Source organism: Athene noctua, chromosome 1 (genome assembly GCF_965140245.1).
Source record: "Athene noctua chromosome 1, bAthNoc1.hap1.1, whole genome shotgun sequence".
Classification (NCBI taxonomy): domain Eukaryota; kingdom Metazoa; phylum Chordata; class Aves; order Strigiformes; family Strigidae; genus Athene; species Athene noctua.
The window spans coordinates 128,930,629-128,944,807 of NC_134037.1; the positions used below are offsets into that span (position 1 = coordinate 128,930,629).

General features: G+C 45.6%; 1 protein-coding gene across 7 annotated transcripts in view; it reads right to left on the reverse strand.

The window, feature by feature from the left end:
- The window catches only part of EHBP1 (EH domain binding protein 1), a 226,264-nt gene extending 218,631 nt beyond the window's left edge, over positions 1-7,633 (reverse strand). For all 7 annotated transcript variants that reach the window (XM_074925462.1, XM_074925197.1, XM_074925116.1 and 4 more), the window contains exons 1-2: positions 7,353-7,633; positions 5,862-6,269 (exon numbers count right to left, since the gene is read on the reverse strand). In XM_074925462.1, the coding sequence (XP_074781563.1) occupies positions 5,862-5,965 (104 nt within the window). In that variant the 5' untranslated portion in view covers positions 5,966-6,269; positions 7,353-7,633. The remainder of the gene's footprint in view (positions 1-5,861; positions 6,270-7,352) is intronic.
- Positions 7,634-14,179: the final 6,546 nt, after the last annotated feature.

Here is a 14,179-nt window from a genome sequence, read left to right on the forward strand (position 1 = left end):
GAACAGAGCCAGGTTTTATTTATTTGTAAAGCTCTGTGATGAAGTTACACACACACACAGTTTCTCTCTCAAAAAACAAAGTTGTGTTAGAACATAAGTTAATGTATTTTATTTATTCAAGGAGACATCCTCACCCCTTTAACTGAATGAACGACAAACCATTAAGATAGACTTGTCTACACTTGGATGTAACCTAATCTTTTCTGCTTTAGACAATTATTTTTGTTACTGCTAGGACAGTAAACTATGTCAAGGAATTGTTGGAAAGAATTGTGTCTCTCAAAGATAAACACAATTTGAACAAGTATGACAAATGCAAATCTTCCTACCTTGCAGATACTAAACTTCATGCCTGCTTCTACCAATGAAGTCTCTTAGAAACTGGACACCAAGTTTCAAATACTCTCAAAGAATTGCTGCAAATAGAAAATGGGTAGAAGTGTGCAGCACTGAATCAGAGAAAGTCAGCAGCAAGATTTCACATACACCCATAACTGTCCTGTTGAAATCTCTCCACTGCACAATATGCAACCAACAATTCTGATAAGAAATCCCTAACTTGTGGTCCATGGGAACAGACACAAGGCAATAAAAGGGGCCAGGAGGCTAGCTTGGTAAGGTAGGGAAGGAAAGCAGCTGGTGTTAAGCAGTCAGGATTGGTAGTCAACCTCCTGACAGAAGTCAAGCAGAGAACCCAAAGGAGCAGATCTACATTTCTGAAATCAAGGATTTTATTTTGGATACAAAGAGAAGAGAGATGCAAGGTGGCAGAGGAGAGGTGCTTTTGTGTGTGGACAGTGTGTTTTAATTGACTGCAGGAAGAAAGGGACAAGACTGTAAGGCAGCTGGCAGTGATTATTTGGGAAAAGTAAGTTTGACACACAATTTAAACCCTCAAAATCCTCAATCAAAACTGAAAATGAACAGAGAAGAAAATGCTGAAGTGTATTTACAGATGGGAATTATTTAGTGTGGCAGAGATCTCAGTGTGAGGACAGAGTATAATTTAATTGAGAAGGAGAAAAGAAGCTAAAAACCATGATGCTTCCCTTGCACAAGCTATACTTTCCATGTTATACCTACATGGCTAACACGCAAATGCAATCAAAAACTCGGAAGAGCAAGGCCACAACAAAAAGCATGATTCACAGCAAAACTAACTCAAAGAGATTCTGAATCGACCTGTAACTGTATATCTTTCTGTCACAAGTTTCAATGTGATCATCCTTAATAATTAAAATCGCTTAGGTGCTCACAAAATCCCTTCTTAACAACCATGCAAAGCAAGGGAATGAACAGAGCAAATTGACAGCCTGACCCTCTACAGGCAACTCCCAAGGACTTCTACAGGGAGTTAACTCCAGTTCTTTTGGTGGCCTTCAGCACTGAAGAGTTTGCTGGAAAGTAGCGACCAGAAAGCAAGCAGACTGGTGTAAACCGTGGAATCTCAAAAAGCTCATTTTTCTCCCATGCACAATGCATGCCAGATCTTAAAATTCCTGCAGCATCCAGTTACGAAACTACAATAGAAGAGAAAAACAGATGGCTAAAGCTTTTTGGAAGAAAAGATTAAGCATTACTTCATTTCCAAAAGAGAAAGATGTATATTTGAAAATACAGAACCTACTTCAGACCATACCTAATTGATACAAAAACAGGCAACTTGCCTCATGGAAATGAAGCCTGTCTTCAGTTAAAGCAGCATACAAGAAAAGTTTAACCCTTTTAGAAAACCATGGCTTGCTGTATTTTTAAGCAGGATTTAAAAGCCAATCAGTTCACATAGGAGATAACAGGTATTACAAACATCATAAAAAAATAACATGTTTACTTATCTCTAAAGCAACCACTGAATGGCAAATCCTGTAGAAAAGCCTCCTTATGTCTACTCTTTTCCAGCATTTTTAAGCAGTCAGCACCAGCATTCAGGTAAGCACCTTTCTTGCTCATAAAAGCATCTAATGGACAATGACATATTAGGAACTTGACAACCTCAACTCTGTAAGTTAGACCATTCTCTGTGGAAAGCAGTCGATACTACACTTGAAGCCTCTGTTTAGTCCTTAACTTCAGAGATATCACACAAAAATAAGAACACATAAAAGCCATCCTAGGGAGCTCATGTGTTCAGCATTAGATGCTTCAGCAGCTCCATAAAAGAGCTATCACAGCTTCAGGTCTGAGTACTGGAACTGATCTCTGGTCCAAAGGAGTATTTTTCTTCTGTGAGGCTCCTCTGTTGAGCCCGTGCCTCAAACAAGCCTTGACTCAGTCGCATGAACAGAGGCCTGCAGCAGCTGAGGAGCCCCAAGGTACACAAGGGATGCCTGCCGAGCTGGCAGGCTTGACACAGGATCAACAGGAGACCTGGGCTTCTCCAAACTGGCAGCTGGGACTGGCAGAAAACTCAAAGGCATCTTAACCAGCACTAGACACCAGTGCTCAGGCAAACTGAACAGGGTCCCCTGCGCAAGTCACAGTGTTACACCTGCCAGCCAAGCCCAGCACACTCCTATCCCACACAGCAACAGTCTGCTCCGACAGCACAGAGCAGCAAATTACAACTTTTTTTTTGCAGAAGCCGAAGCAAAATTCATGAGACTAATTCTGTTTTTATTCAATGGCTCTGCACTGAGGATAAGGACTAAGTTAACTCTCTCCTACCATATAGTCCTTCCAGGCCAGGACTGCAGCTCTCTGGTGCAACTGGGTGGAAAAATCCTGTGCTGCCCCAGCTTATTCCACGAGTAAGTGGAGGATGACACATTCCAGCACTGCCAAGCAAGCACCTTTCAAAAAAACCAAGTGCTTATATGATTAATGCAAAGCATGACGTTTTCACAGTAGCAGGAGTCACTAATCCATATTAAAGACCAAAACTACTTATTTATTTATTTTTAATGAAAGGCTCTAAATGAACCAACTGCTCAATTTTTCAAAGGTACTGAGCAACCACAATAATTAGGTCTGGGTCAGTGGGAACGGCCAGAATGCCACATAAGTGACCCAGTCCTGGTGAGTAACTGAAAATAAGGTTTTTCTAATGAAACAGTGACAACACTGGACACTCCATCACAACCTGTCCCTTCCAAATGCACCACCAATGAAGAGCAATCATCTGAGAGTGGCTGTCTTTCATCATTAGTAGGGACAAGAATCAGAAATTTTAGTGTAGAAAAAGCAAGGAAACAGAGTTTTAGCTGATGCTGGACAAACGCTGCTGTACCTAGAGATAATCCTTCTAAAGAGTGAAGCAGCAATACCAGAGTGGTAGCAGCTTCCCACTCAGACAGCATGACTCCAGAAAAAAGAGCAGGAACTATTCTGAATGCTAAGTTAAAAAAAAAAAAATTAAATCAATACAAGTCCAGAGGAGACAAAAATATTAAAGCTAAACACAAATACACCCAACATTACAAACAGCACATGATTAGTTACAAAAATAGCCTAAAACACAAGTAATTTTCTGGAGAGCTATACAAATGTAAACCTAACAGAAGACTCGCAGACAGGCACCCAGTCTGTTTTGGTCACACACACTCATGGCTCACAGACACATCTCAGTTCAAGTATGTTTATGACTGCATTGTTATTTATTTTAAAACATGAATGGAGCATTCTTTTTCCCCTAGAAACGCCACATTGTTAGAACACCAGTACATTAAAATAACTTACTGCTTACTACATTTTGGTCAAGCAAACTACAGATTACAGCACCAACAATATATATTGAGTAGTATATGGAGTTCATCTGTTTTGTTCTCACATGGGCCAAACTCAGAGACAAGCTTTAGAAACAGAGGAAGCAGTGATTCTGTCAGCACATGCAAAACTGTATCTTCTCCAAAGTTAAGCAAAGACTTAGCTGAAGATTCTTAAATATTTATATATTTACCCTTTGTTTCATTTAGGAGTTCCACTTATGACAGAAATATTGTATTTTAGCTTGCATGCTTAAAGAACATTTTTGTTAAGCTTCCTTAAACAATAGGAAGCAGAATAGAAAAGCCTACAATCAAATGACTGAGTGATGTTTTTCCCAGTTTTTCTTTTTCCTAGAATTCATCCACATTTCACCACCATGCTGTTGCTTCATCATAACACAAGCACTGATCTTGCATATATTTAAATTCAATAACGTAAAATGAAGGTTCAGAAAGACAATATATTTTAAAAAAATTAGTTGTATATCTGAAAGGCCGTTTCACTACCTTACACACAGGCATTTTGCTAGGTAGGCACTCTAGTTTATGATTAAACAATAAACTAATTGTTTCTAAAATAACAAGATTGTTCACAAGGGAATTTTTGTGTGTGACTTTTTCTTAAATCAAGAGAAAGTTAGCTGCAGATCCAATCTGAACATTCCCCTGCAGCATTCATACTTTAGTGCTGAAGCATTCTGCAAATTCTCAAGCAAGGAGCGAATCAAAGTGAAAATGAAAGCCAAAACAGGCTAGTTTATGCAAACAAAACATAAAAAGTTATAAACACAACTGCTGAAATAAACCTGATCCACCAAAATTACTGTGGAAAACTGGCCTGAACTAGGCAGTTGATCCCATGAGATAATCACAACAGTCTCTTTCAACTTTTGAAATGCTTTTATTTGTAGTTTATTCTGTGAAAGCAAGTTCAACTTCCAAAACGATTCTGTTTCTTAATAATCTTTCAAAACATTTTAGGCAAGAAGATAACTTGTTAATTATTTTTTTTTTTTTTAAACCTGACAGTGTTCCTTTAAGACAGAGCAGCAAACAGCCTTCCAGCATATTTAACAGAGATTTCCAACTCCAAGAGATAGAATTTAAATTTGTAGAGGCAATTACTCATAACCAGTGCAAGCAGCCAATGCAAGTGCCAAACTTGCCAACAAGAAGAAAGGCCAAGTATTAGAAAGGAGGCTGCAGTTTATTACAACGCAATTTGAACATCTCAGTCCACAAGGTCTGGAAAGTACTTTCTTCATCCCCTGACGCTACAGACACACTAATGTGAGGAATTATGTCAGTAACGTCAATACTCTGAACACATGAAACACCACTTAAATAGTCAGGCAAATATCTCCATTATACAGATACTTAAAAGCTGCTTCGTGTCTTGCCTAGCAGATTTATTTAAGCTCCTTTTGCACAGAAAGGAAGATGCACCAGACCCATACCACTGTTAACTGCTGTCTAGTCAGCTCCAAAACCATCCAACAGGACCCCCACTGCACAAAATTCTTGCCTGACTAAAAAAATACCTTAAGACAATTCCTGAGGATCTGTCACTTGCCCCTTTCCATTGAAAGATGGAAAGGAACAATGAACAGAAGAATGAGAGACAACATCTTCAGGTAAAAAAAGTCAAAATCAAAATGGGTATCCACCTCAAATTAAACCACCACCATCTTCAGGACTGATCTCCAATGCCTCAGCTAGCTACCAACAGTACCAGCAGATAACACTCAGCACCAAGAGCAGAGCTGGAAAACAGCTCTTGGTAAATATTTTTTGGGGGGGGGGGGGGGGGTGTTTAAAAAAAAAAAAAAAAAAAAGAAAACCAACAACCAAAACTACACACTAAGTCACAGATGCTGAGCCAATAAATGCACTGTCCTCTGCATGATAACAACCGCTAAGAAAATCAGAGTACAGAACAAAACCAACAGGTCCAAGACAAGTATGCAGCAAAGCAAGCACTCAGCAAGAAAGACAAGCACTCCCCACAGCTGCTTCTGCAATGCACAGGCAAGAGAAAGCGAGGGGAGGCACGACCAAGACACGCACACTAAACAAGACAAAATGAGCAACATCCTTCCTATTTCAGCACCAGCAACTTACTCCACCATTTGTGCAGCAACATGAGCTACTTCTTACCATTTTTTTGTGCACTCAACCATCAACTCCTGGTAAGAGGCCACAAACTGGAACTTAGATGCATGTTTCCCAACACGCTGCAATCTTTTCCAAACTGAAGCCATGATGGTGAGAAATACCAGTCCTCTTACACAGTAGCAACTCTGTGAATACCAATGTAGGCTTAAGAGTGTGTGTGTTCGATGCTAGACTTATATACAGACACAGTAAAAACAGCACGCAAGGAACTTGATGGGATGTCTACAGTTCATGTTCTGCCTCCCCCTTCTTCATGGTAAATCCCAGTCTAGCTGAATGGCTCATCACTGGCCAGGAGCAGCACGCAGTAGGAGCAGACAGGTAACTGAAAGGAAGTTCTCTCATGGAATCATTATTCCTCACACAGTAGATGATGTGGAGACTGCAGGACTGGAAGACAAATAAGAGGAAGCAAAAGCACTGGTTAATACACTCCGTACTACGGTGCTGCAATTGCACGTGATCTCGTACCTTTCAAACGACTACAATAAACCACAAAAACATACCCCCTTCCTGTTGTCATCCCCCCCCTCCAATTAAATAAATAAGAATGCTGCAGCAATTTCAGGAATGCAAACCACGAGTCTGTTTGGAAACATATCAACATGTCCTTTTATCAGCACCATCATAATTGGCAACAACAACAAAAAAGGGCAGGTCAGGGCCACACCGAATCCTTATGAAGCATCTCCGGGAAGCAATGCAAAGTGGCTGAGGTGTCGCCAATATGCGCCCAGAGGGAGGGACACAGGGTGATGAAGACAAGTTCTTTGTCTTGATGACAAAAGGTGTAACAGTTGTTTCCTCTCACAAACACACACCTCCCGCTCCCATTTCTCTTCCCAAGGAGAAGGAACAGCCAAGAAAACGGCAAGGCAGTGTTACTACTTAAATGCCTGCGCCAGGGTGAGGAGAAGGATGAAAGAGGAAGGGGTATTTCCTGACCCCTAGCTGCCCAGGATTCCCCATCTTCCTCGCTGCATCATACTGAAATGGAAATGCCCCTCCATCCCGAACGGAGAAGCGTTCATCAGGGAGGTAAAAAGGGAGATAATAAGCCCAGGCGGCTCTTCTCCATCCAAAGGAAAGCAGCATCTCTGCTCTGTGCGGAGGAAAAAGCCTCTTCAGTAGGAATACGGGGAAGCAAAAGGTGGCCACACCTGGCGAGAAGGCAGAGTGGGATGGCATCAAAGCTGGCAAGGCGGCAACCGGGCGCCCAGGAATGTCACCCTGGAGGAGGCCGTCCCCACGAAGCCCCGGGGCAAGAAGCGCCCCGCTCCGCCTCACCAGCCCCTGGGGGGCAGCGCTCCCCGCCCCCCCGCCCCCCGCTGCCGCTGGCGTTTAAAAATTAAAACGCCACGGGCGGGGAGCAGCGGGGGGGGGAGGGGGGGGCGCGGAGAGGCGACTCGGGGAGCGGGAGGAGAAGAGACGCGGGGCAGCGCGGGCGGGTCCCTCCGTGCCGCAGCCACTCACCTGCCCCCGGCTCCTCACGGGCGGTCCCCGCCGGGCGGGCGCTGCGGGCACCACACGGCAGGCGAGAGGCAGCGCTGCCGCTGCCCATTACTGCGGCAGCCCCGCCACCGGCAGCGCCCTGCGGCTGTCCCCGTCCTCCTGCAGCCTCATGGCGAGCACCGGGCACACGCCGCTTCTCTTCACCGCTCCGCTCGCCCCGCCGGCTGGGCAGCCAGCCCGAGTCCCGCAGCGCCTCACGCCACCACCATCGCCCTCCTGCCGGCGCCGTGCCTCGCCTCGCCTTGCCTCACCCCGGCCCGCCGCTCCCCCCGCCGCCCTGCGCTGCCCGCCTCCGCCACGCCATTGGCCCCGCCGCGCAGCCTCCGCGGCCCATTGGCTTTTGCCTCGAGTCAGTCACCTGCGGGCGAAGGGGCGATCCTCGCGCAACGGAGAGAGGGAGGTAGTGAGGGAAGACGGAGCTCGCAGGCCCCTTCTCCCGCCCCCAACACAATCTTTTGTCTGATTGGTCAGAGCGTAAGAGGAGGCGGGTTTTATTGTAAGGAGAAGCCAACTCGATAGGTGAGCGCAGCCTCCCGTCATCACGAAAGTGGCCGGCGATTGGCGGTGGCGCTTCCTAAAGCCGCGAGGTGGGCGTGGCGCGCGGAGCGGGCTGTCAGGGGAGGGGCGTGGCCCCGTGGCGGAGGCCAGCGGCCCCCGGGACCCGCCACTGTCAGGGGGTTCGGGAGCGGCAGGCGCGGGTTGCGCGGCCAGGAAGGGCCGTTCCCGGGCCGGAGGGAACGGCGCGGGGGGCTGGTGGAGGGACGGGGCGGGAGGAGTCCCAGACGCCTGCTTTCAGGTGGGCGCGGGGCGCTGAAGGGAGGGTGCGGCCGCGGGAGGCGGATAGAAGCGGCGGGAGGGAAAACCTCCGCGAGGGACGTTAAGGGCGCCGGGGCCGGCCCTGAGGAGGTGTCGGTCCATCGCCGAGCCTGACCCAAATCCTGCAGCACAGGCCCTGGTCCTGGAGGTGCGCTGGAGTTCTCGGAGAAGTTGTCGGAAAGGAAAGGCGACGGGAAGGAACGCAGGCCGGGCGAGATTTCTTTGCTGATTTCACTTGATGATATGCTCAGTGAACTTCACCCAAACACTGGGCTTTGAGTGTTGTGCGCAGTTTTATGTTACATTATCTGCAGGAGAGAAGGGAGCAGTGAGGGGGGTGATCCCTGTGGGAGGTGGACGGGGAATAACCACGCTGGCTGAACGCTTCTCCCATTCCCTGCCATTGAGGGGGTGTCAGGAGCCAGATGTAAACCCTTGGTTCCAGCATTAATCTAAAATTAAACGATTGTTTATTCTAGTTCAGAGAGAAAATGCCACGCAGCCCTTTGCCCGCTTACCTTCCAAAGCCCCTCCTTATACCTTAGAGCCCAAAGCACTGTTTTCAACAAGTGGATTCCAGAGTCAGGACAACGTGGTTGTGCAAGATGCTGTGGGAGCTAATCGAAACCTCCCAGACAGCCAAATAAACTAAACCAGCTATCAAGCGGAAGCCTGGGGAAATTAGAAAGATAATGCAGTGGAGGTCTGCAAGCAGCTGTGAAATTGAAGCCGCGTGGCTTTGTGCTCGTCCTCTGTGTTCTTTCCCGTGACAAACCAAATGGAGTTCAAGCCTGACCCATGGACTGGGAAGCTCCTTATCCCAGTCTTTTCCTCCTCTTCCCTAAAATGCCCCTCTCTGTGCCAGCATATCGCAGAAGCTGCCAGCATTCAGTGGCTGGAGGGAGAGAAAGAATGACTGTGGGAACAGCCGTGGGCCTAAGCTGAACTAAGTTATTTTGGAGAGGGTGAATATTCGGGCTATTAAGAAGGTCAGCCCTTGGCTTATAATGTCTTAGTCTTCATTCCTTTGCCTTCTCTCAAGACAGATTTACTTACCCAAGCTGCCAGAGGGCACGCATTTCCTACCTATTTGGAGCTGCCTGGAAGAGGCAGTGCTTTTCCTTCTTAAAACATTACATTGGAATGTGAAAGACAGTTGTACTACTCATACAGATTTTCTCAGAAATGTTCTTCTTTTTCCTGAATATTTTTGAAGTTACAGTTTGAAGATTTTGCACATTTGCCTAAGATTTCTGTCCCGGTTTTGCAGCTGGTCTGCACACACAGATAATTCCAACACACTTGAGGGAGACATTAGTGGTTTTTTAAGTGCAGATCACCTGCTTAGGATTTGGGAAATGAGGCCAGGATTTCCAGAACACATCAGACTGAGAGCACGCAGTCTGGAGCACACATATGCTTGGTTCTGACTTGGAAAATACCAGATGGAAATCTGGCAGCTGTAAAGTGGATCAAACAAAGCAATTTAAAATTCCAGTGGCCCTGAGGAGATCCTTGGTTTCTCCTACCAGGGAAATGTTAAGTAGTCAATTGTACTGATTTTATTTCAAAAGTTGTCATTATTCTTTATATATTACCAACAGTTAATCTGTAAGCTTCTCTGATTTATCTTCTGAATACCATGCAGCATTCAGGCTAATTCCTAAGACATATTTTTGTCTAAGATTTTATTTTCCTCAAACTGAGATAGACGTTTTCTGTCCTGCGCAATAAACAGGATAAAATAAGGTCTGGTGGTTTGTTCAGTGACTTGTGTTTCAAACATCATTATTTATTAACATTTTCCAATTCCTTCATAGCTCTCGGATTCAAGTTACACAAGGCCTAAGAAGTACACAGCATAAGGCTGCTTTTTCCTTTGTTGCATGGGGGGAATTGTAACATAGGCAATTATCCTACAGATTATGTGTTTATTTTACTGTTTTTAAGAGTAGCAAGCCTCAACTCTTGTAATTTTGGGGAAAGCTTTCGGAGATTTCAAAGGGGGTGAGCAATTACTCTGGAAAGAAGGGCAAGATCTTCAGCTGCAGGTCAGAAGCTAGAGGCCACCACAGTGTTCTCAGGTTACTGGCCTGAGTACTAGACCAGACCAACTGAAAAGCCCTTGTGACTTCTGTTGGCAGCTTGCAGCCCAAAGGAACCAATAATTGTCAAAAAGGGATTAGCAAGGGCACAGGTGAAGATCCCTATACCCCTTCCCCTGGTCAGAGCGCTCTAACGGATCAGCGAGGAACCCCCACATTGACTTCATTGCCATATTGAAAAGATCTCATGGCTGGTCTTGCTGGCCGTAAGCCTGATTTGTGCCAGTGATCCAGCAGAAACCATAGCTCAGCCACAGAGCGTGGTTCAGGATCTGAAACAAAATCTAAGGAAACAGTCACATTTTTACTTTATCCACTATTATGAGCTTGATGGTGAAAACAAGCACAGCTAGTTACACCAAAGTGCCCAGTACTCACTCTTAAGGTCAATAGTTGAATGAACAACTCTCACATGACTGCCAGAAGGGTCCTCCTGGTTATGAAAAAAAAGATGCATCATTTTATGTACGGTGTCAAAGACCTTCTCTTCTGCAAGCAGGAAAAATAGTCATGTGATGAACAGGCAGATGCTCTTTTATTATTTAAAGACATATAATCTGTGCTAGTTTTGGCTGGGATAAAGTTAATTTTCTTCATAGTAGCTACTATGGGGTTATATTTTTAATTTGTGCTGAAAACAGTGTTGCTAACACAGGACAGTGCTTGCACAGAGCCAAGGCCTTTCTTTCGGCTTCTCACCCATCCCACCAGTGAGAGGGCTGAGGGTGCACAAGGAGCTGGGAGGGGACACAGCTGGGACAGCTGACCCCAACTGACCCCCGGGATATCCCAGACCACATGACATCATCCTCAGCATATAAATGTGGAGTAAAGAAGGAGTAAGAGGGGACGTTCAGAGTTGTGGGATTTGTCTTCCCAAGTCACCGTTACGTGTGATGGAGCCATGCTTTCCTGGGGATGGCTGAGCACCTGCCTGCCCATGGGAAGTGGGGAATGAATTCCTTGTTTTGCTTTGCTTGTGTACACAGCTTTTACTTTACTTATTAAACTGTCTTTATCTTAACCCACAAGTTTTCTCACTTTTACTCTTCTGATTCTCTCCCCCATTCCACCCCGGGGGGAGTGAGTGAGCGGCTGTGTGGCATTTAGCTGCTGGCTGGGATTAAACCACAAAGATACAATTTATTTAAACTATATTCCTGTCAAAACTGCTGCCTTCCTTGCCTAAGGAGGACGGCTGAGGAAGTGTGTATATTTGAGCATGCCCTCATCTGTGTTGTTCTGGAAATGGCACAGATCAGGATGTTGTGAGCTGCTCAGATTGGGAAATTGGCGGAGCCGACCAGGGAGTCCCCAGAGCAACCTGACCTGGTTCTTAATAAGCAGCTGGTTCCACCAAGGACACCCTTACTATCCAAAAATACATGCTTATGCTCTGTGGCTGCCCTTTCTCCTCTGCTATGGTGACACTGAAATATCCAGCCTCCCTCACAATCTCCACAGAGATCCTGATTATTTTTTCCTGGATTTTGACTCCTGCTCCCTGGCTTTGGCCTGATGGTGGTGGATTGCAAGCCTCCTGGTCCAAGTAGAAAGATGATATATGCTCTATTTATGTTGTTCCCTGTTAAGATTTAAAGCTATACAGCCTCTCCCTTATCCTTCAACACCTCGTCATCAGCATGACTAAGGACAGGTTGTTCACCAATAAAGAAATGACCTTTGCTAGAAATAGCTATCATTATAGATCTCAGTTTCCCTGTCCTTCTGTATATAAGCGTGCAGAAATGTCACTGAGGAAATCAACATAATTCGATTATGTCAAATTTGCGAGAGCATTCAGCTTTTTGAGGCAATGGGCTGTGCACATGAGGTTACCCTCACCTAGTGCATTTTAAACTTTCTTGTATTTCTAGATGCCATCAAAAGTTTGACACCATGTTAATGAAGGTAGTGGAAAATTGCACTGACCTCAGTTAGCTGCCTAAAGTACCATCCTCCTGCTCTCCCATACACATCACTAACTGATGCGTGATGCCATAAAATTTAGTTCTGGAACAAGTAATGCTCACCAAGTTCTATGGCTGCATGCTCATCTGCTCTTTTGCTTTCTTTCTTCACAGCCCAACAGAATTAAAAAAATATATATGCATAATAAATCATAAAAATGTATGCAGCAACAAAATATTTTTTTAAAACCTCCTTTCTTTTGCTTTTTGTTTGTTGCTGGAAAAATTCCACTCGGGTGTCTTTTCTCACGATCTGATGATATCCAACAGCCATTGGAGGGAAAGATGTTATGAATGTTTCCTATGTTAGATATTGACAACAACTAGGGGGAGGGAATAGTGGAATTATTCGTGCAATGAAAGCTTGACTTTGAGGCTGGCAGCTGAGAAAAGGCTATTCCTACACTGTAGAATTTGATAGCCCAGTTACTGTCATAGCCTGTAAAAAACCCATGTAATTTCAGCAATACTCCCAGCTGTGCTTAAGGCACTGGGCATAAAAACATCACAATTTGTTCTTGCCTTACCAGCAGAAGAAGATTTTAGGATGCGCTCTGGTGGGCTGGAGTTTTGTTAACACTGGCATGGGCCGAGGCGGGCAGGCCAGCCCAGTACTTACTTGCTGAGCAGCTCACCTGCACTGCGTTCCCTGCCCAGGCCGGGCCCCAGCCCACGGCACTGAGCTGGGTACAGGCACCCACCCTGTTACACTCCTAATCCAGAGCCTGCCCCCCCGAGAGCTCTGCTGCCAAGGGTAATCTGCAGAGGCAGGGGCTGGGTTAACTCACCAGCACCTCTTTTTTTAAGGATTCTTTATTCTTCTCCTGCTGTGGCTGTGCACATGTCTGTGGCGAGACCCTGCTGTGCTTCAGGCAGGCAGCAAGTACCTCCCCTCCAGGCTCTGTGCCAGAAGAGGTACCCAACAAGCCTGTTCCCTGGGTGGCAGCCTCATGTCACAGTCCCTTTGCTTGCCTGTGACCAGCTTCATTGGGCCATCTCACTAGCTATTCCCCGCCCTGCCCCTCTTAACCTCACTGTCTTGTAGGCAAAGTCAAGCAGGCTGGTTCAAAAAAAGCAGATGAAAAACGTCCTCACCTGTCTTTCCTTTATCTCCCCTCTCTTGTCTGGCTGAAATTCTTCACAAACCATTCAGCAGTAAGGGGCATGTTGCATTTATCTGCAGACAAGGTCAGGGACAGGAGTCACATTCCTGAAATGCAGATGCTGCAATGCAGTTCAGCCTATGGAGGTGAGACAAAACACAGAGTATTGATGGTGGAGACCCACATGCTACAGACAGCATTTCCCTATTCTGTGTCATAAAACTCTGGATTAGCACTGCTTTCTCCAAGTTTATTATCAACTCTCCTGTCGGTCAGCTTGCAATGGTCTGAAAGTGTTTTGTCATTTAATCTTTTGGTATCCTTGAGAACTGCAAACATCTCTTAGTGGCCCCAGTTTCTCTCTTCTTAAAAAAAAAAAAAAAAAAAAGCAGCCTTTACTGTGTCCATAAATAGCAACTTTCGATCGTTTAGCATGCTTCGTGCCTCCAGTACCTTTTCCAGTTCTTCAATACACTTCCTCTGTGGTCTCCCTAGCCTTTTTGCAAAGTGTAATTATGCTTGTATAGGACATCCTGCAGCATTAATGAGGTGAAGAATGTCCTTGTCCCTCTCTTTTTAAAATAAACAGCACATAGTATGGCCAGCAGGACAAGGGAGGTGGTCATCTGCCTATATTCAGCACTGGTGAGGCCACACCTTGAATACTGTGTTCAGTTTTGGGCCCCTCACTACAAGATGGACGTTGAGGTGCTGGAGTGCGTCCAAAAATGAGCAACAAAGCTGGTGCAGGGTCTGGAGCACAGGTCTGATGGGGAGCGGCTGAGGGAACTGGG